General features: G+C 44.6%; 1 protein-coding gene across 9 annotated transcripts in view; it reads right to left on the bottom strand.

Annotated features, from left to right (window-relative positions):
* nek1 (NIMA-related kinase 1) overlaps positions 1–25409 on the bottom strand; it is a 211131-nt gene that overhangs the window by 42141 nt on the left and 143581 nt on the right. For 8 of the 9 annotated variants that reach the window (XM_038805815.1, XM_038805821.1, XM_038805819.1 and 5 more), the window contains 9 exons: positions 23674–23742; positions 21217–21460; positions 19017–19175; positions 18568–18801; positions 17514–17628; positions 16668–16765; positions 15522–15739; positions 14123–14274; positions 1561–1811 (listed from right to left, as the gene is read on the bottom strand). In XM_038805815.1, the coding sequence (XP_038661743.1) occupies positions 1561–1811; positions 14123–14274; positions 15522–15739; positions 16668–16765; positions 17514–17628; positions 18568–18801; positions 19017–19175; positions 21217–21460; positions 23674–23742 (1540 nt within the window). The remainder of the gene's footprint in view (positions 1–1560; positions 1812–14122; positions 14275–15521; positions 15740–16667; positions 16766–17513; positions 17629–18567; positions 18802–19016; positions 19176–21216; positions 21461–23673; positions 23743–25409) is intronic. The other variant, XM_038805820.1, reaches the window with a different exon arrangement.

Genomic DNA, 25409 nt, shown 5'->3' with positions numbered 1-25409 from the left:
GTGGAGGCCTATACCAAAGGAGAGTGAGCCGCCACGAGTAGCAACTTTGTGTTTCCATAGGTATAGCGTGAAGGAGAAAGTCCTGTGCTGGGCAAAGCAGAAGCGGGTGGTGCAGTGGGCTGGAGCTGGTATGCGCATATACCAGGACTTTACTGTGGAGCTGGCGAGGAGGCGGGCTGCCTTCAGCCTGGTGAAGAAAGCAAGGTGCAGTGCGGCATAGTATATCCAGTTAAGTTGAGGGTGACCTACAAATCCAAGGACTTTTATTTTGGGACGGCGGAAGCAGCGGAGGAGTTTGCGAAGGCAGAAGGACCGTGGCAGAATTGAGAAATGGTCATGTACCGATGTAGCCTCCTGTAACTTTATTTTTTCACTGCCTGTTGGTGTATGTACTAAATGAGGCAACACTGTATATATTTGGACAAGGGAAGAGAAGGGAATTTCATTTGCAATGGTGGTTCTTTGGGGCCTGGGTGTGTATGCGGGGGGATTTCGTGATTTTCTTGGGACCGGGCAAGGGGGAAGGAGACCTGGGCGGGGGCCTCCACGCTGGTCGGTTTAAGCCGGCCAGTGAACAAGAGTGAGGTGGTGGTGGAGGTGGGGGGGGGGGGGGGGGGGGGGGGGGGGGGGGGGAGTTTACAAGAGGAAGTGGAGGGGAGGAGTCTGGAAGGGGAGGGGGTCTACAATTCATGGGTGTCATTCACGGTACTCTTTCGGGGATTGGATGGCATTGAATATTAGGGGGGGTTGGGAGGTGGACTGTATATGTCAATGGTGACCATAGGCAATTCCTGATTCCTTTTTCTTTCTTCCTTTTCTTTTCCCACCTTGGGAGGGTTTGTTTTATTTGATGTTTATATTGTCAGGTGGGCCATTGTTTGGGGTGGTGGGAGGATGGATCGTTGTTGTTGATAAGGGGATTGACATTGTATTTGTTACCATTTACTGTTTGTTGGTGGGGTGTAAATTTTGAAGAAAATGGAGAATAAATATATATTTTTTTAAAAGCTAATGCACCAGCACTTTCAAAATTCTAACATGCAATAGTTATCCTATTGCAGCACAGATATGTTTTAATATAAAGCCTCAATTTACATTAAACCTCAATATTCAATATAAAAACAACAAAAGACCACCATCACTTTTTTTTGGACAAAGTATGCGCTGCCATACTTTGATCTGGTCTCTAATAATAGATTCAATATTTACATGTATATGATGATAATTATAGCACAGACAGAATTGTGCAACAGATCCCGCAACTCTTTGCACAATTTTCTTTTTCAATTGACAACAGTTGCAAAAAGTCCCAAAGATAATGGAAAGATCATTTTACATACAGACTAGAATGATAACAAATTATCTGATGTGACAAATCACTTGCCCCGATTATAAAAGTGATTGATTTTTAACCACTATTTTGTCAGGATTGTGTGTAACATTACAAAATCACAACATTTGGTTAAATAAATTATCAGCACTCCCCTGCCTATACTATCTAAAATTGCACTCACAAACACTATTTAGTCATGTAATCATCAAAAATACTACATATATGACCTGAATGCCACTCTTCATGAATTCCACTTTGGTCACTGCTGCTTGCCCGATTTTCATCATCTTCCCCCTCTGCTCCATTCACTGAAGATTCTGCATTATAAACATTTTCCTCAGGAGGACTTGAATTGGAAGCCACCTCCTCCTCCTCCTCCTCCTCTTCACTGAACTCTTCACTGGGCTGCTCCTGCAACAGACGTTCCATCGATGCCTGAAGCTCCTGCAAATCATCTGCATCACCGTCTCCAAATATACTGCAACACACAAGTAGTTCAATGATTGTTTTTCTGTTTGATCAGTCAACTTTAGTTTTTCACCCTGCTTCCACCATCTGTTCTTGGCTTCCTACATAACCCCAATGAAGTTCAACACAAAGTTGAGGAACAGCTCCTCATCTTTCTTATGGCCACTACCTCATATTATGTCCCACATTTTCTCAGACAGCAGACGATGGCAATAATTCTGCTGTAACCATTTACACAACTTTAATAAATCCATCTTTTGTATCTTTACCCACCCTATCATCTTCCTTTGCATCATCATCCCTTTTATCATTTAACCACCCCGTCTTCTACCCTATAAAAGACTTTCCCGTTGTAATGGAGTTTTCCTTTTTCCCACCACAGTTCTTGGCGACGAGGATGGGATCCCATGCTTGAGATAGACACTGGGAGATTCCGGGGAGGCGTTAGCGCTGACGCCTTGAGGGCTTTTCACCTCATCTCAAACGCTTCAATTGTCCATCAGCGTGAGAGGACCAGGAATTACTGTGTCACCTCAGCACCGGGATCTGGACTGAAATCCGTGGTAAGAAATTGCTCTATTATTAATTATAGACAGTGGTGAACAGTCTCACAGTAAAGGGTAGATTTAGACTTGGATCTATCAAACAGGTTGGACCTGTAAAAATACCTAAACGATAGGTATTGGTTTGCTGGTTTAGGAAAACCAAGCCACCTAAGCGGACGCGCTTACGTGCGGGAGCCTCCGGAGGAAAATCAAGTCACAAGGGATAAGGTCGCTGTAAGTCTGGGTCTCACAAGAGACCGGTCATGGGTAATAGTACTGGGAAAAAACAAACAAATGCTGCAAGTTTAAATAGCCCTAATATACGATACATGGTTACTAATTATGGACAAGACTCGGTGAGTCAAGTTAAAATGTGGGTGAAGGAGTGTGGTTTTCCTGAAGGAGGAAGTTTTAGTTTAAGACAATTGGAATTATTAAAAACTCAGTTAGAACAGAGGGCAAAAGAAAGTGGAAAGAAAAGTAAAAGGAAAAGAGAAACAATAAATTGGGCGGCTTATGGTATGTGGAAAACAGAGGCAGAAATAAGAAATAGACGATCACAAGCGAAACCCAAAGAAACTGCAAATAAAACCAACTCTCTTCAGTGTGTTAAGTCTATTTCAGGTCACCCCATTCCGGATGATCCCGACCTGGATGGCTGCCTCCCGCGCCCAACGGCTCCTCCACAAGTGGCCCCCACGAACCCAGGCCAACAGTCGCGACCGAGCCCTCCACCATATAGTGAACCCCCTCGGGGAACGCCCGAGACATCCATGGGAACTCTACCGTCAGGAGCTGACCATCACCCCCTTTACTCAGATATCAGTACCATGTCTACATCTGACTCCCCAGTAGCTCACCATACCCGGAGTAAGGCGTTGTGCCGACCTAAATCTGCCCTTCCAGATGCACCAGAACCGTTTAATTATCACAAAGGCGACGAAGAAAGGGAAGGAGACAGTAAATTTCTCGGCAGTGTCCTCAATGCTCCAATGATAGAGGTGGCGGGCCCGGAAGGACAACCGATACTTGTCCACAGACCGTGGACAATGAAAGACATTGAATGTGCCTATGAACAACTCCCGGATCCCAGAGAAGCAGGAGGCCAGAAATTTGCAGGCGAGGTACGCAAGTTCTGCCTCAAGTTTCGCACCACGTCTCATGAGATGCGGCGATTATTGGGGAGGAAATTGGGTGCAGACATCACCAAGATCCGATACAATTGGCCAGATGATAATGTACGAGCTCGCCAAGTTCAACCAGACCATGCAGATAATGTGCCTTATAACGCCTTTGTTACAGGTCTGGTGGACGCCTGTCAAACTGCCTTTCTGGTAAGAATGGACATGACAAAAATTGCCATGTGTAAGCAGCGTGATGGTGAAACTGTGTCCCAGTACCTGACCCGGCTCACAGAAGTCCATAACGCTCATAGTGGACTTACACCACCAGCTGATATGAATACAGCTGAAGTGACTCCATATGAGGCACATCTGCGGAACAGTTTTATGAATGAATTAAGTGAGGACATCGCTAAGAAGGTGAAAAATACATGTATTACATGGGACACAGGGAAACTCAACTTAATCGAACAACACGCCATACACGCTGAAAAGCTACTTACATAAGAAAAGGCGAAGCGGAACAAAAGGAGGGAGGATCAGAGTCATCAAGCACAGCTAACTATGATGCAGATGGTGACACAGGTTGCAGAAGGTCAGCAACGAGGAAGAGGTAGATGACGGACAAGAGGAAGAGGGCGAGGACGCGGTAAGACGGATGGGTATTTCACGTGCGGAAGCAAGGACCACTGGGCAAGAGACTGCCCAACAAAGAGACAAGAAGGGCCAAGAGACGATGATGACAATGGTAATTGACAAAGGGGAGGAGAGGACGATGGAGGTATGCCTGAAGGAGAGGGTGAGTCCAAAACCTTTATGCTTTGCAATGAAGAACCGCTTAAGCTAACCTCTTGTACTAACGTTCTTGAAAACTTTACACAGACTATAGAGAGTGTGATGCATGAATCCAAGGAGTTAAATTTGACGGCAGACCTCTGATGTATATTTATGAATGGAGATTGACTCCAGCGGCAGTGAGTTCAGTAAACCGAGCATTCATGGGAGAAGCACGCAAACGCGTTAACCCTATTAACACTGACTTTATGTCCAAGGAGAATCTGCACTGCACCGCACACATTCACTTGGGGGGACCAGATAATCGATATGAGAATGAATGGCTCGGGAAGTTGCAAAAGTCTGAGGTGCTGCTGATACGGGAATTATATTGGGATGAGCATAGGTTCGCTGTAAGTATAGACCTGTCTAGAATACGTCCGAGATCGGGAGTACCACACCCCTTTACAATAGAAGGGTCACACCCCCATGTATCGTTAGCAAAAGGGCGCAATAGACAATGGAAAGATTTGGGACTGTGGGTCCTTAAAAATCTCAAAGTCAATGATTGGACACTGCTTTCAGACACAACTGTGTGGTTCAGTACGAGTATGCGAGCTTATAAAAAGAATCTTAACTGGCTATCTCAGGCAGAGAGAGTGGTGGAAATAGTCCCCGCCTCGGACCAGAGCCATAGGGGAACAACCTGGAGTTTTGTACAAATTACTGCCGGAGACTCGCGACTGTAGACAGTTCCGGGGGAACTTTGGGCAAAGGGAAAACATGATGTGGGTCTAATACGCGATTGTGAGCCCGTAAAGATTACACCAAAGTCTGATTATAGACCATGCAGAACACAGTATCCGCTAAAACCCAAAGAGGTAGAAGGGATCAGCCCCATATTCAATTCACTATTGAAAGCGGGAGTCATAGTACCCTGCAAAAACTCACCAGTGCGTACACTGATTTTCCCTGTAAAAAAGGCGACTCTCCCGGGAGAACTCGAGGGATGGGGGTTTGTACAGGACTTGCAGGCAGTCAATGATGCTGTTATGGCCAGCGCCCCTAATGTTCCGAATCCATATACCATTTTGGCACAGATCTCACCCGGGAGCAGGTGGTTCTCCGTAGTAGACCTCGCTAATGTATTCTTTAGCATTCCTGTTCACCCAGTCAGTACTGGTTTGCTTTTTCATTTAAGGGAAGTTCTTGTACATTTACAAGGTTATGTCAGGGATATTGTGATTCGGCCACCATCTACAACGAAACGTTAAAAAAGAGTTTGGAGCCACTAATCCTGTCCCCAGAATCAGCCCTTCTACAGTATGTAGACGATTGTCTAATCGCAGCTCCAACCAAGGAGCAGTGTGAGCAAGACACATTGGCACTATTATGCCACCTAGCTGAGGAAGGACACAAGGCAAACCTTTCAAAATTGCAGTTCATGCAAGAACAAGTAAAGTTTCTGGGACATTTAATATCAGCACAGGGTAAGACCTTAGGACAAAGCAGAGTGAAAGCAATCCAAGAAATCCCTAAACCCAGGACTAAAAAACAGTCGATGTCCTTCTTGGGGGTGTGCTCATACTGTAGGATGTTTATTCCCAACTATGCTGTCCTCGAAGCCCCTCTGAGTGACATAGCCCACGGGAAGGGCTTACAAGCCCACAGTACACTCAGCTGGACCCCAGAAGCAGAAAAGGCGTTCAGCGACTTGAAATTGGCTTTACAGTCTACACCGACCCTAGGAATTCCCAACCCAGATAAACCTTTTACCCAAACTGTAGATGAAAAACGAGGCTGCATGACGTCCGTGCTGTTACAAGAGCACGGAGGGAAACTTCGGCCAGTGGCATATTTCTCTGCTAAATTGGACCCAGTAGCAGCGGGGCTGCCTACTTGCCGAGAGCAGTCGCAGCTGCCGAAAAAGCAATAGCAGTCTCTAGAGATATAGTGGGATACAGTGAATTAACTTTGTTGGTACCACATGCAGTCTCACTACTTCTCCTAGAGCAAAAAACAGCTCATATGTCTGCGGCAAGTTGGTTAACATATAACACGGTCCTGTTGGAAATGCCAAACATTACAGTGAAAAGGTGTACCATACATAACCCCGCCACTCTTCTTCCCACCGCAGGTGATGGGGAACCACATGATTGTGTTGCTCTAACTAATGAAGTTTGTAGTCCACGACCTGACTTGCAGGATACCCCCCTACAAAATCCCGACATGGAACTGTTGGTGCATGGATCTGCGTTCAGAGATCGAGAAGCGGGCCAGAACTGTGTGGGGTATGCCATAGTCACATCACACAACATACTAAAAGCAGAGCCGCTTCCTAGACACCTCTCCGCACAAGCTGCGGAACTGATAGCCCTTACAGAAGCATGTAAACTTGCAGAAGGCAAGTCCGTTACTATCTACACAGACAGTAGATACGCCTTTGGGGTGACTCATGATTTCGGAACCTTGTGGAAACATAGGGGATTCTTAAAATCAACAGGCAAACTAATCACGCACCATGGGCTGATTTCTGATCTCTTGGACGCAGTCCTCTTACCTAAGTGTATTGCAGTCTGTAAGTGTGATGCACATACAGGGAAAACCGATCCAGTCTCACAGGGAAATGCAAGGGCGGATGCGGCAGCGAAAGCAGCAGCGCGAAAACCTATCAGTGATAATGTAAACATGCCAATGCTAACAGTTCCTATCCCAACAGCGGACATACAAGACCTGCAAACACAAGCCTCACGGGAAGAAAAGAAAGAATGGTCAAAGGCAGGGGGTAAGGTAAAAGAAGGGGTACGGTACGGCCCCAATGATAAGCCATGTCTACCGAGAGCGCTATTTCCTCATCATGCTAAGTTTTTAAAAAAATAATTTTTATTGAAAAATTTTGAATTTACACAACATCAAACCATACTAAAATACCAACGATAACAGTAATAACAACAATCATGAACCTTCGCCCCTCCTCAATGAACAACCCAACATATTAACAACAATTTAAGTTAACCCAGTGTTAAGTTACATACCCGGAGCAAAAGAAAATATAGAAACTATAGTTAGGAACACCCCAGAACATATGGGCATGATTCGCTGGACTCCCCGAACACCTGGTGCACCTGTCCTCACCCCCAAAGAACCTACTCATCCTAGTCCCGGACATGTGGGCCCGGTGTAGCACCTTAAATTGGATGAGGCTAAGCCTCGCACATGAAGAGGAAGAGTTGACTCTCTCCAAGGCATCCGCCCAAGTCCCGTCCTCTATCTGCTCCCCAAGTTCCCCCTCCCATTTAGCCTTCAGCTCCTCCACTGACGACTCCTCCACCTCCTGCATTACCTTATAGATGTCAGACACCTTCCCCTCTCTGACCCACACCCCCGAAAGCACTCTGTCCATCGTCCCCCGCAAGGGCAGCAAACCTGTCGCCTGGCAAACGCCTTTACCTGCAAGTATCTGAACATGTTCCCTTGGGGAAGCCCAAATTTATCTTCCAGTTCCCCCAGGCCTGCAAACCTCCCGCCAATAAACAGGTCCCTCAATTTACCTATACCACCCCCTAAATCCCCCCTCGGTGTTCCCCGGGATGAACGGATGATTGCCACCCAGTGGAGCCTCCATCGAGCCCCCCCGTTTCCCCCCTATGCCGTCTCCACTGTCCCCAGATTCTTAGGGTCGCCGCCACCACCGGGCTCGTGGTAAACCTCTTAGGGGAGAACGGCAGCGGCGCCGTTACCATGGCACCCAGGCTCGTACCTCTACATGACGCCATCTCCATTCTTTTCCACGCCGCCACTCCCCCCTATCACCCATTTACGCACCACTGACACATTGGCCGCCCAATAGTACCCCAAAAGGTTGGGCAGCGCCAGCCCGCCTCTATCCCTCCCTCGCGCCAGGAAAACCCTCTTCTCTCTCGGAGTCCCATGTGCCCACACAAAGCTCAAGATACTGCTAGTCACTCTCCTAAAGAAGGCTCTGGGGATAAAGATGGGCAGGCACTGAAAGAGGAACAAGAACCTCGGAAGCACCGTCATTTTGACGGACTGCACCTTCCCTGCCAACGACAATGGCAACATGTCCCACCTCTTGAACTCCTCCTCCATTTGATCTACAAGTCTGGTGAAATTATGTTTGTGATGAGTCCCCCAGTCCCTGGCCACATGCACCCCCAGGTACCTAAAGCTCTCCCCTGCCCGCCTAAGCGGGAGCCTACCAATTCCTTCCTCCTGGTCTCCAGGGTGCACCACAAACACCTCACTCTTGCCTAAATTTAGTTTATAACCTGAAAAGGTCCCAAACTCGGCTAGTAACTCCATCACTCCCGGCATCCCTCCCACCGGGTCCGCCACATACAGTAACAGGTCATCGGCATACAACAACACCCTATGTTCCTTCCCACCTCGCACTAAACCTCTCCACCTCTCTGAATCCCTCAACGCCATCGCCAGCGGCTTGATTGCCAATGCAAACAACAAGGGGGACAGGGGGTAACCCTGCCTGGTCCCTCGGTAAAGCCGGAATTACTCCGACCTCCTCCCATTCGTGGCCACGCACGTCATCGGGACCTCACCCATCTAATAAACCCTTCGCCAAATCCAAACCTCCCCAACACCTCCCATAAGTGCCCCCACTCCACTCTATCGAAGGCCTTCTCCGCATCCAGCGCCACCACTATCTCAGCCTCCCCCTCAATCGCCGGCATCATGATGACATTCAACAATCTCCGCACATTCGTGTTCAGCTGCCTTCCCTTCACAAAATCTGTCTGGTCCTCGTGTACAACCCCTGGCACACAGTCCTCTATCCTGGTGGCCAGGATTTTTGCCAGCACCTTGGCATCTACGTTGAGGAGAGATATGGGCCTGAATGAACCACACTGCTGGGGGTCCTTGTCCCTCTATAAGATTAACAAGATCAGCGCCCGCGACATCGTCGGGGGCAAAGTCCCCCCTTCCCACGCTTCATTAAGTGTCCGCACCAGTAAGGTGCCCACTAGGTCCACAAACTTTTTATAAAATTCCACCGGGAACCCATCCGGCCCCGGTGCCTTCCCTGACTGCATCTGCTCGATCCCCTTAACTAGCTCCTCCAGCTCAATCGGCGCACCCAACCCCTCCACCTGCTCCTCCTGCACCTTCGGGAAAGAAAGCCCGTCGAGGAACCTCTTCATTCCCCTCCTCTCCCCCGTTGGCTCCGACAGGCTCATCATGCTAAGTTGACACACGGCAAGGACCATGTGTCAAAAGGAGGGATGTTCAAGAGTATCGCTGCACATTGGTACACCAGATGCTTTACTAGTTACTCCCAGAAATTTTGTGAACAATGTGTTATTTGTGCTACCAATAATGTGGGGAGAGAAATTAAGATAAGCCCAGGGGCGCACCCAGAACCACTGAGACCCTTCGAGCATATTCAAATGGACTTTATTGAGCTAACCCCAAGTGAAGGGAAGAAATACTGCATAGTAATGGTTGACATGTTCTCTAAGTGGGTAGAGGTGTTCCCTACAGCCAAACAAGATGCTAGTGCAGTAACCAAGGCCCTGTTAACTGAAATTATTCCACGATGGGGCATCCCAGAGAAAATCAGCACTGATAATGGCACGCCATTTGTAAACCAGGCTCTTAAGCAGGTAGGAGAATACCTAGGCATTGATCTAAGGCAACACTGTGCATACCATCCAGCGAGTGGAGGAGCGGTAGAAAGGGAAACTGCCACTCTGAAAAATAAGCTAGCAAAGTGTTGCGATGAAATGGGAATACCATGGACGAAAGCCCTGCCCGTAGTACTAAATGTACATGAGGACTAGGGTCAGAGGTAGAGCCAATTTAAGTCCATTTGAAATATTATTCGGCAGACTACCCAACACTGGAATTGGGCCAAAACCCGTCGCGAGGACCCTGACTAGCCATTGTGAGGATGAAATGTTACGTTATTATACAAAACACTCTGCGATTTTATCTCAGGTGCAAGCTCAAGTGAAGGATGCCCTGCCACAACCGGCTGGGTAGTGGTGAAAGACTTCAGGAGGAAGAGCTGGAGAGCTAGACAGTGGCTGGGACCATTCCAGGTGCTCCTTGTGATGCAGACAGCGATAAAGGTAACAGAAAGAGCAACGTGGATTCACGCTAGTCATTGTAAGCGGGTGCCGGAGCCCCAGCTCACACCGGACAAGTCAACATGAAAGGGGTAACGTCGCTTATCATGATGCTTATGCTGGAACTGGTAATGGGAAAAGCGTATTGGGCTGGAGAGGTTACAGTGACATTAACCAGAGGAGAGACAGGCACATTTACGTGCGACCCGTGGCCCTATGACTCTAAATACTTGCGAGATGATAAGTACTTATGCCGAGACCCCTGTGGCCCATACAACTGGAACCTCGTGGTGGCGACCACGGCAAAAGGACTCCCCAAAACTGGACCATGCATCTGCCAATGCCTACAGAAAGCAGCCATAGCAAACCTGTCCCGCAGTTACCGGATGTTGAAACTATCTGACCCAACAGCAGCAAGGGAAGTTGACTTAGAGGAGGCAAACCAGTGGATGCCTCCATTCGAGAATGAACTGTCAATAGACTAATCTGCTGTATCATATAGCTATAATGACAACCTGTTTCCTATTTTATGTACCAAAGATTAATGATGGTATTATTGAAAAATCTACAGAAGTACGATAATACCTGAAGTATGTTCTTTGAGCAAACATTTGTTTAACAATAAGGGAATGTAGATATTGCTTAGATGACTGGCTGCGATTAAAATTTTGATAGATGTTGTCATTAGGATGACAAAAAGGAGGGAATTGTAATGGGCAATTTTAATACTTAATATTGAATAACTGCTTAATAGTGTGATTAACTAAAGCTGCAGGTGTTTGTGTGTGTGTGTGCAAAGTTAGAGAGAGAGACTGCAAAACTGATATCCCAGCCGTCTGAAGGTCGAGATAGTAAAGCTAGGAGAAAACAACTCCTTATATGGAATGGAGAAATACTAGTATTTTTTGAATGTATAAAGACTGAAGCTTGCTGCGCTCGGCACGCTTTCCTCTCTCTCCTGCAGAGTTAAGAAATAAACTAACTTGCTCTTATTCATGACTGATTGTTTCTGAGTTTTCCTTTTTCCCACCACACCGTTTATACTTCCCCTGCCCCGCAGTTTAACAATAGCTTAGGAACTCAAATCTTATTCCAGTTCTAATGAAAGCTCAATGACTTGAAACATTAACTGTTATTTGCCACAGTTGCTCCTGACCTGCTGAATATTTTCAGCATTTTCTGACGGTATTATTTATTTTATGCCGTTTCTAGCAGCTAACTGAATACTTGTTAGGTAATCTTCCCAGCAAGAGTTTATGGATTTAAGCTCAGCAAAATCTAACTGACACATATTGAGTGGCAGTGGAGTGGAGGGTTGTGAGATTGTTGTGGTCGGGTCCTGCACTGTAGAAGGTGCCTTCCCGGTCTGTCAGCCCATTTCAGTAATGAGAGTGAGTGCCAACGGTCTTGGTAAATTTTCAAGGAAGCAACAGGTGTTCTTCTTGTGTCCTGGGCCAAAGTTCAGGCGTTGTTGCCCACACAGACATATTCGTCACTTATCTCATTGCGGTTTGTAAAAGTGTCAAAATGCAAGATCATAAATATGCAAAATGTGCAGAAGTAATGTTTGGGGAGATCTTAAGCCCCAGATGCATAGGGCGGACTTAACTATCTTGTTTATATTTTTGTACATCTCTGCAAAGACAAAAGGCATGGAATAATTGGTAAAGTAATCAAACCTAGGAATAATAAAACCCCAATCTGAACAATTGTATGCATGCATATTAAAGTAATTAGGGAAGAGGTAGCAGAAGAATTATTAGACACATGAAAGTTCAGTAGAAAAAAATAGCATCAGAAGACTGGGGAACTGCATTTAATTCCTGTATTTAAAAACAAAAGGAGATAGAACTATAGTCCAATTAGCTAAACAGTGGTAGGAAAGATAACGGATTTACTGAATAATGGAACTGATATCTGGAAACCACAAATATTGTAAAGAACCATTCAACAAAGATTTCAAAAGGGAAAAGTCATGCTTAGCTTTCCCATTGGAATTCTTTGAGCAGTAACAGAGAGCAGTTAAGGGCTATGAAGTAGATGATTGGGGACGGTGGCATAGTCACACTGTCACTGGACTAGTAACCTAGAGGCCCAGGGTAGTGCTCTGGGGCCCTGGGTTCGAATCCCACCAGGGCAGATGGTGAAATTTGAATTCACTAAAAATCTGGAATTAAAAGTCTAATGATGACCATGAAACCATTGCCGATTGTCGTAAAAATCCAGCTGGTTCACTAATGTCCTTCAGGGAAGGAAATCTGCTGCTCGTACCCTGTCTGGCCCACATGCGACTCCAGACCCACACAGCGACAAGGTTGACTCTGAACTCCTCCCTCCCTGCCCCGCTCCACCCCTCTGAAAGGGTCTAGCAAGCCACCCAGTTCAAGGGCAACTAAGGAAGGGCAAAAAATACTGGCTCAGCCAGCGAGACTCACCTCCCAAGAATTAATTTTTAAAAAAGTAATATATTTGGATTTTCAAAAGTCGTTTGATAGGTACCATCACAGAACACTTATGGCTAAGGTCAGAGCAGATGGAGTTGGCGCACAAGGGGCAAAACAAACAGCAAGAACAAAACCGAAGCTTAAGATGGGAAGTGATGTCTCACAAGGATGATTTTTTTTTTTCATAATTTAGATTAAAGATTTAGTCTCAAGTCATAAGTATAATTCCAAAATTTGTAGGCGAAACCAAACTGGAGCTAAAACAAAAGGAACAATGGTGACAGAATATGTGATGGTATTTACAAGACTTGCAAAGTAGATGTCCAATGGGCAGATTCACTTCATTATAGATGGGAGATTGCACATTTTCGTAGAATGAGTAAAGAGAGCACATAGTGCTCAGGTTCTATGACTGGAATTATCCAGTCCTTGGTACTGGTGGGATCTTCCAGTTCCGTCAACGTGAACAGAGATTTCAATGGTTCGCCGGCCCTACCATGGGTGCTCCCATGGCAGAATTAAGTTAAATGCTAAGTAAATGCAATAGAGAAATCAGGAGAGGTGTTTTTATTCAAAGTGCTCAGAATGGGTAATTGAGTCAAATACCATAGATGCATTTCAGGGAAGCTCGATAACCACACAAGGAGAAAGGAATAGATGATTATGCTGATAGGATTGCACAGAGAGGTGTGGGAGGAAGCTTGGGTGAAGCATAAATATATACCAGTTGGGCTGAATGGTCTGTCTCTATGCTGTAGACTTGGCGTAATATGATACAACATAACAGCTGCTGTACTTCAAAGCACAGAGAGAATGCAGTAGGTAATTACAAATTGTAACAGGCATGTTACATATAGTCTCTTTGGCTTGCCTTGATCCAGTTTGGGTGCATTTTAAGTTATTAACATAGCGAAAGGTTCTCAAAAACTGTAATGGGGCTGGTTTAGCACAGGGGCTGGTGGAGCACACTGGGCTAAACAGCTGGCTTGGAATGCAGAACAGGGCCAGCAGCGCGGGTTCAATTCCCGTACTGGCCCCCCTGAACAGGCGCCGGAATGTGGCCTCTAGGGGATTTTCACAGTAACTTCATTGAAGCCTATTTGTGACAATAAGCAACTATTATTATTATTATTAATGAAGCAATAGTCAAACTGAGAAATGAGCACAAATTTAGCAACTGTATCTATTTTATATTAAAACGTGCTCAAACCTTTGCTAAACATTAAAATAATGAGAACCTTCCCCCAAGTATTCCAGTAAATGCTAAATTCAAAAAGGGAAGAGTGTCTCGGCAACGCATTGAAAACAACAATTAGAATAATTGCAAACATACGTGTCTGAATCTGAGTGGTACTCATCCTTGTTGGGTTCATCTTCTATATCATCCAGTTCCAGATTATCCTCGGGGGCATCTGGTGCATTAAGATCATCTACATACGTCTTGAGCATTTTGTTGAGGTCGGGGAGTGAGCAGGTCCTGAGCATCTGCAGCGAGAAACAAAGTAGTAGATGGTGCATTCCACCTCAGAAAGGAAGGAAGGTACCCACATACAGCTTGAAGGTTAAGGAATGGAAAGAGGGGGATTTTCAGTGAGTTCTCCTTCGCTATGTTAGTGTCTGAAATTAGATAACATATGTCGATGTTCATTGCTCTCATGAACAAAAGCAACTGGAATTACTAAATGGTTCCCTGCCCATTTCTTATTCCAGCAAAACCCCAACCGATGAGCAATAAAATCGAGAGAAAGTTCACTGATCGGCCAACCTATTAAATCTTTGGCGTTTACTTTGCTTTTTCCTTATTGCTTCAAACTATCTCCAATTTGGTGTTATTTGCCAATTGAGAGCTCTTTGTTTCTGTGCCCCAGCTGCTCAATCTCCCCACTCCATGGCTAAACCATTGATAAAATTTGTAAATGGAAGTGAGACAAGCACGGATCTATGCGTGCTAACTGAAGAGCTGAGCAAGCTGGGATGGATCAATCCAGGTACAATCCTCTGCTTTCACTGGTTAGAAAGTCTTCAAACCACCTCATGTGGCCCGACTCCCATTTCATGTTTTCTCACCTTGTGCACCCATTGCTTGTGTGACACGAAATCAAAGGCGGTGATGAAATTTTAAAACGTCACATCCACAACAACGTTCAGAACTTGTTAGTCAAGATGTTCCTCTCAAAAAATGTTAGCTCCCCATTACCAGGCAGTGTCCTTTTTTAAAAATGCGTGCGCGTGGGAAGGAGACATCACTGGCGAGGCCAGCATGTGTGCAGGAAATAAAAACAGAAAATTCTGTATAAACTCAGCAGGTCAGGCAGCATCTGTGGAGAGAGAAACAGAATTAACTTTTCAAGTCCGTATAACTCTTTTACAGAACTGGACTCAAATGTTAGCTTGGTTTCTCTCTCCACAGAGCCTGCCAGACTGCATCCGCAGTATTTTGTTTTTATTTATTTTGCCAATTCTATAGGAATCTACGTGCTGGCTCCAAACCCATTTTTAGGGTTCCTCCTGAACACTATTCACATAAGCTCCTTTTCTCTAAGAGATGGAGAAGCTTCCATTTTGAATGATATGTTTGGCCCGCCAGCCAATGGCTCCCTCTGCCCTTTATCAAAGGCTGTTGTTATGTTCGCTATTTTCCGAGCCTTGGGCAGCATTTGTGTCTAATGATTCCCCGAAGGACACATCATTGCCTCAGCATCGGGTACTGCAGAACACTACGTTTTCCATACCTTTGGGTTGTTTGCATCAAACAAACCAGTCGACAGCCCGATCAACAGAGAATGTTTGCCTTTGAAATTTGCTGGTGACAGTGACCACAACAATTGCCTGGATCCTGGTGATTCTTCCTGCGAGGATTCCCTTGACAACACAGCTGCTGTTCGGTCCTGTGGATATGGGGTTTTCTGGAAAAAGGGTTCACTTTGTGGGGCTTCACTGGTGCAACCTTCTGTTTGATGGGAAAGGAAGGTTTGAGTACAATTTGTCAAACTGCATTTTATAAAAACATGTTAAAAAAAAATAGAATCAAAGATTCAAAAATGTTAATTTATTTATAGCAAGGCCGTACATTATATACAATTTTGGCCACTCATTTAATGTCTCATTCCCAGTCAAGGATTAATCATGAGAGAATCAGATACTGAATGAAAATATAGAAGCAAATTACTGCGGATGCTGGAATCTGAAACCAAAGAGAAAATGCTGCAAAGTCTCAGCAGGTCTGGCAACATCTGTAGGGCGAGAAAAGAGCTGACGTTTCGAGTCCAGATGACCCTTCGTCAGGAAGGGAGCTTTGACAAAGGGTCACCTGGACTCAAAACGTTAGCTCTTTTCTCCCCCTACAGATGCTGCCGGACCTGCTGAATTAAAATACTTCTGTACATGGTTACAGAGCTGTTTTGACCAAGTAATGTACAAATAATGCCACAAAACCCAACAATTATAGATGAGTCACTCAGGGTCTCTGGTCAGATTAGAAGTGAGCAAAGTTACGTCCAATTTAATTTTCATCCTACCGCTTTAATTACAAAATAGAGCTTAGGAGTTGCAGATAGAAGATCATATCATTCAAAATGGAAGCTTCTCCATCTATAAGAGAAAAGGAGCTTAAAACAAAACAAAACAAAAAAAAAAACAGGGGCAGCACAGTGGTTAACACCACTGCCTCCCGGCACCGAGGACCCGGATTCTGTCCTGGGTCACTGTTCGTGTGGTGTTTGCACATTCACCCCCCAGTGTTTGCGAGAGTCTCACCCCCACAACCCAAAAAGATGTGCAGGGTAGGTGAATTGGCCACGCTAAATTGCCCCTTAATTGGAAAAAAAAAGAATTGGGTACTCTAAATTTTGAAACCAAAAAAAATACATGAAACTGACCAGTGTCCTCTTTGCTCTCTTCCAGTTCAGTGTATCCTTCTGCCTTGATCCTCTCCTCCTCCGACTTTTCTGGTTGAGCGACAGCACCATCTAGTGATCTGGGTTGACGTAGCAAAACAAGATACTGTATGGTAAAGGGTTGAACACATTTATGCATGCAATGCAAACCTCCGAAATGGACCTTGCAAAATAATTATTGACTGAAGCTCCACCCACAACTTACTAATTTCCCTATGTAAAACAGACACGTTATTTTTTTGTTGTTGTTGCAGTAAACGAGAAAACAGAAACAAGAATTTCCTCATGAAACATACTTTCTTCAGTTTTAGACCTGTATGTACAAATAACATTGCATGACGGGAGCACTGGCAGCAGTACCTGCATTATTCAAATTGTCAATCCGCCTCAAGTAATCCTGCCTCCCCGCGATGAATGGATTTCCAGCAGGTGGTCAAATTCAAACCAAATATAACCTGCAGTTTATTGCAGATTGTATTGTGCTCTTTAATTAGAAAGTTGAACTCAACTGGGGAAATAAGATTTCAGAACAGTGAAATCTGTCAGGAGAGGATCCTTTCCTTGAATGGGGGTAATCCTGAGTACACAAGTTTTGGTCCTACTTAACACTAAGCTGTGTTGCAATATAAAGTACCTCATTGGATGCAAAGTGCCTCGGGCCATCCAGAGGTTGTGAACGGTGCTATATAAATGCAAGAATTTTTACTTTTACATTATTATCCTGAATATGAAAACAACAGTGTAATCAGGAAGGGGGCATCAAAGCATTACACCACCAGAACCCAACGGTACACAATATCCAAGGGAAAGCCATTTGTTTCCATTCACCTTTCTGCATTGCTCTCTTCTTCCCAGGCATCAATAGTAATTGGGGCCACAGGGATTTTATCTCTACTCATTGGTTCTCCTTCTTCCAGTGCCTCGGTTTCCAAGTCCTCTAGCTCTGCGGAAAATACAGAAACTTATTGTGAGGTAATTACTCACGTCTGAAAAGTTTTATTATTTGGGAACTGAGAATGTTCTTGGTTTTAGCACAATCAACCCCTCAACAAAAAAAAAAGCAACTTCCAGATCGCGATGTGCAAACAGTAAATGCAGACACACAAGCCTTGAGGGCTCCCTAATAGGTTTGGAATTCGCTGAATACATTAAATAGATTCAGGCAAACATTCTGCAGAGAGGAGAGACGCAGTGGACTATCTTAGTCTCACCTACAAACTAGCATCACAACACTCAAACTTGAGTGACCAACTAATTTGCAATTTTTTCAGTTACCACATACCTGCTGCCACCCAACGACAGCTAACCCTAATTTCCGTATCGTGAACATAGCCCAGTCCATCACGCAAATCCGCCTCCCATCAATTGGCTCTGTCTTGACCTCCCGCTGCCTTGGGAAAGCAGGCAGCACAATCAAAGACCCCTCTCCCACCCGGGGTATTCACTCTTCTAACTTCTTCTATCAGGCAGGAGATAGAAAAGTCTGAGAACACGCACCAACAGATTCAAAAACAGCTTCTTCCCCGCTGTTACCAGAATCCTGAATGATCCTCTTATGGACTGAACTGATCTCTCCACGCATCTTCTCTACTGAGTAGTATTGCACTCCTGTCTGCTCCACCTGATGCCTGTGTCTAAGTATTTACATTGTGTTTGTATATAGGCCCTATGTTTTTTTTCATGTGTGGAATGATCTGTCTGGACTGCACGCAGAACAATACTTTTCACTGTACCTGGATACACATGACAATAAAACAAATCCAATCTTTATGCTATCTGGCTTATCATTAAATGTATCTGATCTAGTTATCTCGACTGCTAGTGATACAGCGTCCATGTAACATTGAACAAAAAAATGTAGAACATCAACAAAAACAATTACCTTCCATCTTGTCATCAAACACTACGATTTCTGACACAGGAATAGATTTTTCACTTGACTGAACAGCGTCCACTGTCAAGTGATCTGCTCTTTTAATTTCTGATGCGTCAGTCTGATCAGTAGCAATGACAGAACTCTGAATGCTTTCATTAAGTGATCTTTGACAAATGGTGTCATTGGAAGCATCAATGACCAGTGTGAGCGTCTCGTCAGTTTCGGCCATTGGGTGTTCCACTGGGTAAAAAGAGAAAGTGAAAAGCAAACTGAACCTCTAGGATTCCCATCCTGACACCCACGTCAGCAGTGTGAGTGGTTTTAAATCTGCACAAATTGTATATGTTTATGTGTCAAGGTTAATGATTTCACCGATTCATTCCAAAAAAAAATTGCAGACAATTTCACTAAAATATACTTTCTTTAGATGATGTGCTAACATTTCAGTTACTTACCATCATTGTTAATGGATGTTGCATCCAACATCACTCCTGTCTGAAGTTGTAGATCTGCTTCCCCTAAAGCTTTTAAAACGGTGTCAGACGGTTCTTTCTCCCACACTTTGCGAGGTTCATCTTTAAGAAACAGTTTGATAACTTCTCCAGACGTCTGAGCTGTTTTAAAAAAAATAATAGTACGCAGATAATGAGCTGGTTTGATCTTTGTTTAATCAAGTTGGCGAATCTTCACAAAAATCAAGCTGCACACCTTAGGTATCCTTCATCTAACTTTTCATGAAACAGGTTCCTGCACTAACCCACAAGTAAACTTGGTAGCACAGTGGTTAACACTGTGGCTTCACAACGCCAGGGACCCGGGGTTGATTCCCGGCTTGGTCACTGTCTGTGCGGAGTCTGCACTTTCTCCGTGTCGGCGTGGGCTTCCTTCGGGTGCTTCAGTTTCCTTTCACAAGTCCCGAAAGATGTGCCGTTCGGTGTATTAGATATTCTGAATTCTCCCTCAATGTGCCCGAACAGGCACCGTAGTGTGGTGACTAGAGGATTTTCATAGCAACTTCATTGCAATGTTAATGTAAGCCTACTTGTGACACTAATAAAGATTATTATTGTCACTCCACCAATAAATGAGTATCAGCCAAAACCCAGTTTCATCCCTCACTTCTCAAAACCCTGACAAGGAAACAATGTTCCAACTGATTAGCAATTCTACATAGCTATGACGGTAGCATAGTGGTTAGCACTGTTGCTTCACAGCGCCAGGGTCCCAGGTTCGATTCCCGGCTGGGCCACTGTCCGTGCGGTGTCTGCACGTTCTCCCTGTGTCTGCGTGGGTTTCCTCCGGGCGCTCCGGTTTCCTCCAAGTCCCGAAAGACATGCTGTTAGGTAATTTGGACATTCTGAATTCTCCCTCCGTGTATCCAAACAGGCGACTAGGGGCTTTTCACTGTAACTTCATTGCAGTGTTAATGTCAGCCTACTTGTGACAATAAAGATTATCATTAACTGTGTTGCTCTCGTGAATGCTCAATGCGTCTATCTGCATGTGCAGAGTAACTCGGCTGTCAGAGAATTCTATCTGAAGTTGCCCTTCATCAGCAAGAAAGTCAATGGCACAGGAAGAGGGAGTTGTAATTTGGGGGGGCGGGGGGATGCATAAGAGCTTAAAACTAAAAGAAAAAATAGTAGAACATTTCAAAGATCAGAAAGATAGAAAGCTGGGCAATCAGTAGATCATAGCACATATAATATTTGGACTGAATGATGTGATGGACTATATTATTAATCATGTTGTGACAGATATCTATGTTATGGGAAGAAGGGAATGTGACATAGAATTACAGAGAATTTGAAGTGTAGAAACCTGTTTTTTTATCCTCCACACAAGCTTCCTCCCATTCCTATGTTATCTAACTCACCCACAGTAAAACCTTCTATTGCTTTCTCCCTCATGTACTTATCTAGCTTCCCCTCAAATGTACCCACATCATTTGCCTCAACTATTCCCCAGTGTACAGAGTTCCATATATTAAACACTCTCTGGGTAATGTTTTGGCCTTTGCTTCCCTGGTAGCCCGGAGACGGATACTATTGGCATGGAGGGACATTATCGCCACATTAATTCTATCAAATCCCTTCATAATTTTGAAGATCTATCAGGCCATCGCTCCCCTCACCCACCCCACCGCCCTCAGTAGCACCGAGAAAGTTTGACCAAACCGTGCCTTCAGCCAATGTTCAGTGAACTCCATTACCCACCCTTTTTGACTCCAGCAAGCCATCCACCATGCTCTACTTAGTACTACACTCCCGTATGCTTCACCCAATGCCTGTGTATATGTATTTACATTGTATATTTTATGTTTGCCCTATTATGTATTTTATTTTCACGTACGGAATGATCTGTTTGAACTGCACGCAGAACAATACTTTCCACTGTACCTCCGTTACACATGACAATAAACCAATCCAATCCATCTGTGTCAAGGGAAGAACAATAACTTCCAGGTCCCATATTGAGCCAAATTACCAAGGCACTAGCTTTAACTGGGTACTATTCCATTTAGTGTGCACTGTGCACATTCCTCTGCATTTAAAAAGTACATACAATTCTGGATAAAATTAAGTACCACTTTACAATGGCGCAGGCATTGGCATGTACAATGGAGCAAAGCTGTAAACTCTTCTTCCTTCTCACCCTTTATCCCTGAGCAGGTCTCTTCAAGTGTGAGCTGTGCAAGTGGAATTACAGGTGGAGGTTCTGCTTCCCACTTTTTTCTTTCTCCTGCAGAATGAGGTCCATCCTCAGGCTGCTCTTTGGGTTTTGGGTGATCGTTTGTAGGTTGTTCAGCACTTTCCTGGTGTGACACAGTTTCCGAATCGTGGTTTTCCTGAGATTTAAAATGTTGATTTAGCCTACGCAAAATGTCTTGCTTCTCCTTCTGGAATAGAAAAGATGAAATATGTACAAAAATCTAACTATATTCAATCCTAAATCACAATTTAGCTGCCTGTTCAGAAATGCAGAGGAAAGGCATTCTCAAAAAGTTCTTCTTAAAACAATGCCAGCGTAGAGAAAATACAATTCACTTTTTTACGTTAATAATAATAGAGCAATAAGATGTTGGTCAATAGTACTCTACATTACAATTTGTGACCTGGAGTTTTCATGAAGGCTGTTTATGGGGCAATGCACTGAGAATATTCTGGACATAGTGGTTTTTCAGAGGTGTTGGATTCATGTAACTATGGGTGCCAGTGTGCCTGATGCTTTAAGTGCAATGTGATGATGCCATTTTGAATAGGTGCATTCAACAGAAACATGCTCATCCATTACCCACCCTTTTAGACTACACCAAACCATTTGTTGGTAGGTTTGTGCGGACATCTTCGAGGGAAGAAACCAGCACAAAAGATGACGGATACTCCAGCATGTCTCTCACATGCTTATACGTTTGCTAGATATAACACCGTTTCACTTGATTCAACCCCGATTAAGTGGACAAAGTCATAAGGAGATTGCCGGCTCAGATACTTAAACCAGAGTCCACTGACTTGGCACCATGTCGCACCCCGCTACTGCCCCCGGCCCAGGCAGCCATCCTCCAGCAAGCCCGACAATTTGAGGTTTTTCAGGGTTTTTTTTAGCCTCCCACTCCCCCTCCACAGCCGTGGCAACCAAGCCCCACTTGTCAATACTTGTACTAATGCAAGTAATGATGGTTTTGCATGGATCCGCCAGCATGGGGTTCAAACACCGATGTCACTGCCAGCAAGGGACCGGAATGTGGCATTGGAATTGGTGCCGGGCACAAACCTCGATTTTTGATTTCCCTCGATTCTCCGCCCAATCGTGATTTGCGTTTCCAACATCGCAAAGTGGAGAATTCAGCCCAGAATATCTGCAGCATCACGAAGAGTCAGCCCTGCATTATGTATGTCGCCAAGTGATGCATACTGGCTCAAATAAAGTGAGTTCTGCTTTTCACTTTACAAAATTAGTTGTGTTTAATGGACATAAAGCAGTAAATGTGTCAATGATCCTGGCTGTTTAATCTTCAATTTGGGCAATTTGAAAATTTGGTAGGAATCTTAGTTCAGCACACCATTTCTTTCCCTCCACTCTGTGCCCTCCCCACATCTGATTATTCATCTCGCAATGAAGTCAGCCTGCTTCCGAGTCTTAAAGAGCTGCAACTTTTATGTACAAATGTAGGAGTGCACATTACCGTAGCATAAATTATTTAGCTGATCTAGCAATATAAAGGAGACATTATGGTTCACACAAAAATGATCAGATTTGAAATAAAACAATTTGAACTTTATTTTTGAACAGGTCTGAAGAGGGAGATACCATCGGTTTGTTATGTTTCTTAATAAAATTTAGTTGTGCACAAAGGAAGCATAGAATTTACAGTGCAGAAGGAGGCTGTTCGTCCCATCAAGTCTGTACCGGCTCTTGGAAAGAGCATCCTACCCAAGGTCAACACCTCCACCCTATCCCCATAACCCAGTAACCCCACCCAACACTAAGGGCAATTTTGGACACTAAGGGCAATTTAGCATGGCCAATCCACCTAACCTGCGCATCTTTGGACTGTGGGAGGAAACCGGAGTACCCGGAGGAAACCCACGCACACACGGGGAAGATGTACAGACTCCGCACAGACAGTGACCCAAGCCGGAATCGAACCTGGGACCCTGGAGCTGTGAAGCAATTGTGCTATCCACAATGCTACAGTGCTGCCGAGTTAGGAAATTCATTTGGAACATTATTAAAAGCACACGAAGCATACATTTTGGCCTGTTCAATCTGCGCTACTTCTACTACGTGGTTTTGCCCCCAAGCTCTGCATCTTACCTTCACTGAATTATCAAGCATAGAAACAGGCCCGTTCAGCCTGTTGTGCTCGCGCTAGCTCTTTGAAAAAGCTATCTGATTAGTTGATACCCCTGTTCTTCCACAATATTGTTTCAAATATTCATATAGCTTCCATTTTAAAAAAGGAGGCAACAATGAACATGATGTTCTCTGAATGTGGGCAATCACAAATATTTGCTCCAGGAATATGTCAAATGGAACAGTTAATTAGTCTTTAATCAAAAGTTAGATTCTATTTCAAGTTAAAAGTTCATGCATCAGTCGAGCTCTCACCTGAATAATGGAAACACTGGGCTTCCTCATTCCCTCAGATACTTCCTTGACTGTTTGTGACTCTCCTTCCTGACATCAGAAAAAGAATGAAGTATTATAATTCGTGACCTTTTTGTTCCCCCCTTCATCTATTCTTGGAATGTGGGCGTCACTGTCAGGGCCAGAATTTTCTGCCCATCTCCAGATGCCCTTATAAAACCCAGCAGCTTGCGACGCCATTTCAGAAAGGCTGCAAAAGAGTCAACCAAGGTGCTGCAGTGTACTGGAGCCACATATAGTTCAGAACAGGCAAGGACAACCAGTTTCTTTTCTGAAAGAAAAGTGGACCAGTTGTGTTTCACATTCACATTGCAGGTCATCCAACAAGATCTGACAAAAGGTAGAAAAAGCAGAGCTGGCCAACCAGTGAAAGGAGAGAGAAGGTGGATGGGTTTGGGTGATACCCTGTATCAAACTGTAGTTCTTCCTAGCTCTACAGCCCAAGTGGCCTTTTCCACTTTTAGGTGTTGACATGATCTTTGTAGGGTTTCAGCAGCTTCTGTTTTTATATCAAGGAATTAGTTGGTATTTTTATTCCAGTTTAATTCCATAGAATTTACAATACAGAAGGAGGCCATTCAGCCCATCAAGTCTGCACCGGCCCTTGGAAAGAGCACCCCAACTAAGCCCACACCTCCACCCCATTCCTGTAACTCAGTAACCCCACCTAACCTTTTATTTTGGACACTAAGGGGCAAATTAGCACGGCCAATCCACCTAATCACACACACAGACTCCGCACAGACAGTGACCCAAGCCAGGAATCGAACCTTGGACCCTGGAGCTGTGAAGCAACAGTGCTAACCACTAACCAGAATTTTTAGTCGAAGGTATGAAGCTAAGAGTTTCAGATATGGGTTGAGAGGTGGTAGATTTAGAATTGAGATGAGGAGGAACTACTTCTCGCAGAGTAAATTTGTGGAACTCGCTGCCCCATAGTGCGGTGGAATCAGTCATTCAATGAATTCAGGAAGGGGATAGCAATATTTCTGATTTTAAAAATAGGTTAATAGGATATGGGGAACATAGGTAGGGAGGTGTTGAGACCAGGGAGAGACCAGCCATGATCTGATTGAATGGCGGACCAGGTTCGAAAGGCTGAATTGCCTACTTCTGCTCCTAATTCCCATGTTCCTATGTCAAGCTCAGCTGGGACTACTCTTGGGTTAAAAAGACAATGGACCCTCGCCACTGGATTTTTCCAGAACAGGAGATTGAGCCACACAAGCCGGGCCCACCATTCACTGAGATCACAGTTCATAAGAAAGAGTAGACCATTCAGCCCATTGAGCCTGTTCCAAATGAATTCCACATATTGGCATTTGGGGGCTGGTTTAGCACAGTGGGCTAAGCAGCTGGCTTGTAATGCAGAACAAGGCCAGCAGTGTGAGTTCAATTCCCATACCGGCCTCCCCGAACAGGTGCCGGAATGTGACGCCTAGGGGCTTTTCACAGTAACTTCATCGAAGCCTACTTGTGACAATAAGCAATTATTATTACTGTCTCATAATAGATTTAAAATCAATAACTTGACACAACATAACTGTTATTTGCAGAAGAGTTTGGAACATCTCGCACTTTCTGTGGCGAGTCATTTTATAACTTGACTCCTGAAAGATCTGGCTCTGTCACCTAGTTCTAGATTCCCACCAGAGGAAATAGGCTACATAGAGAGAAATTTTTTTTATTTTTTTTTT

Source organism: Scyliorhinus canicula, chromosome 8 (assembly GCF_902713615.1).
Source record: "Scyliorhinus canicula chromosome 8, sScyCan1.1, whole genome shotgun sequence".
Classification (NCBI taxonomy): domain Eukaryota; kingdom Metazoa; phylum Chordata; class Chondrichthyes; order Carcharhiniformes; family Scyliorhinidae; genus Scyliorhinus; species Scyliorhinus canicula.
The sequence above is the reverse complement of the archived record's forward strand: the minus strand, read 5'-3'. Positions and strand labels throughout refer to the sequence as shown.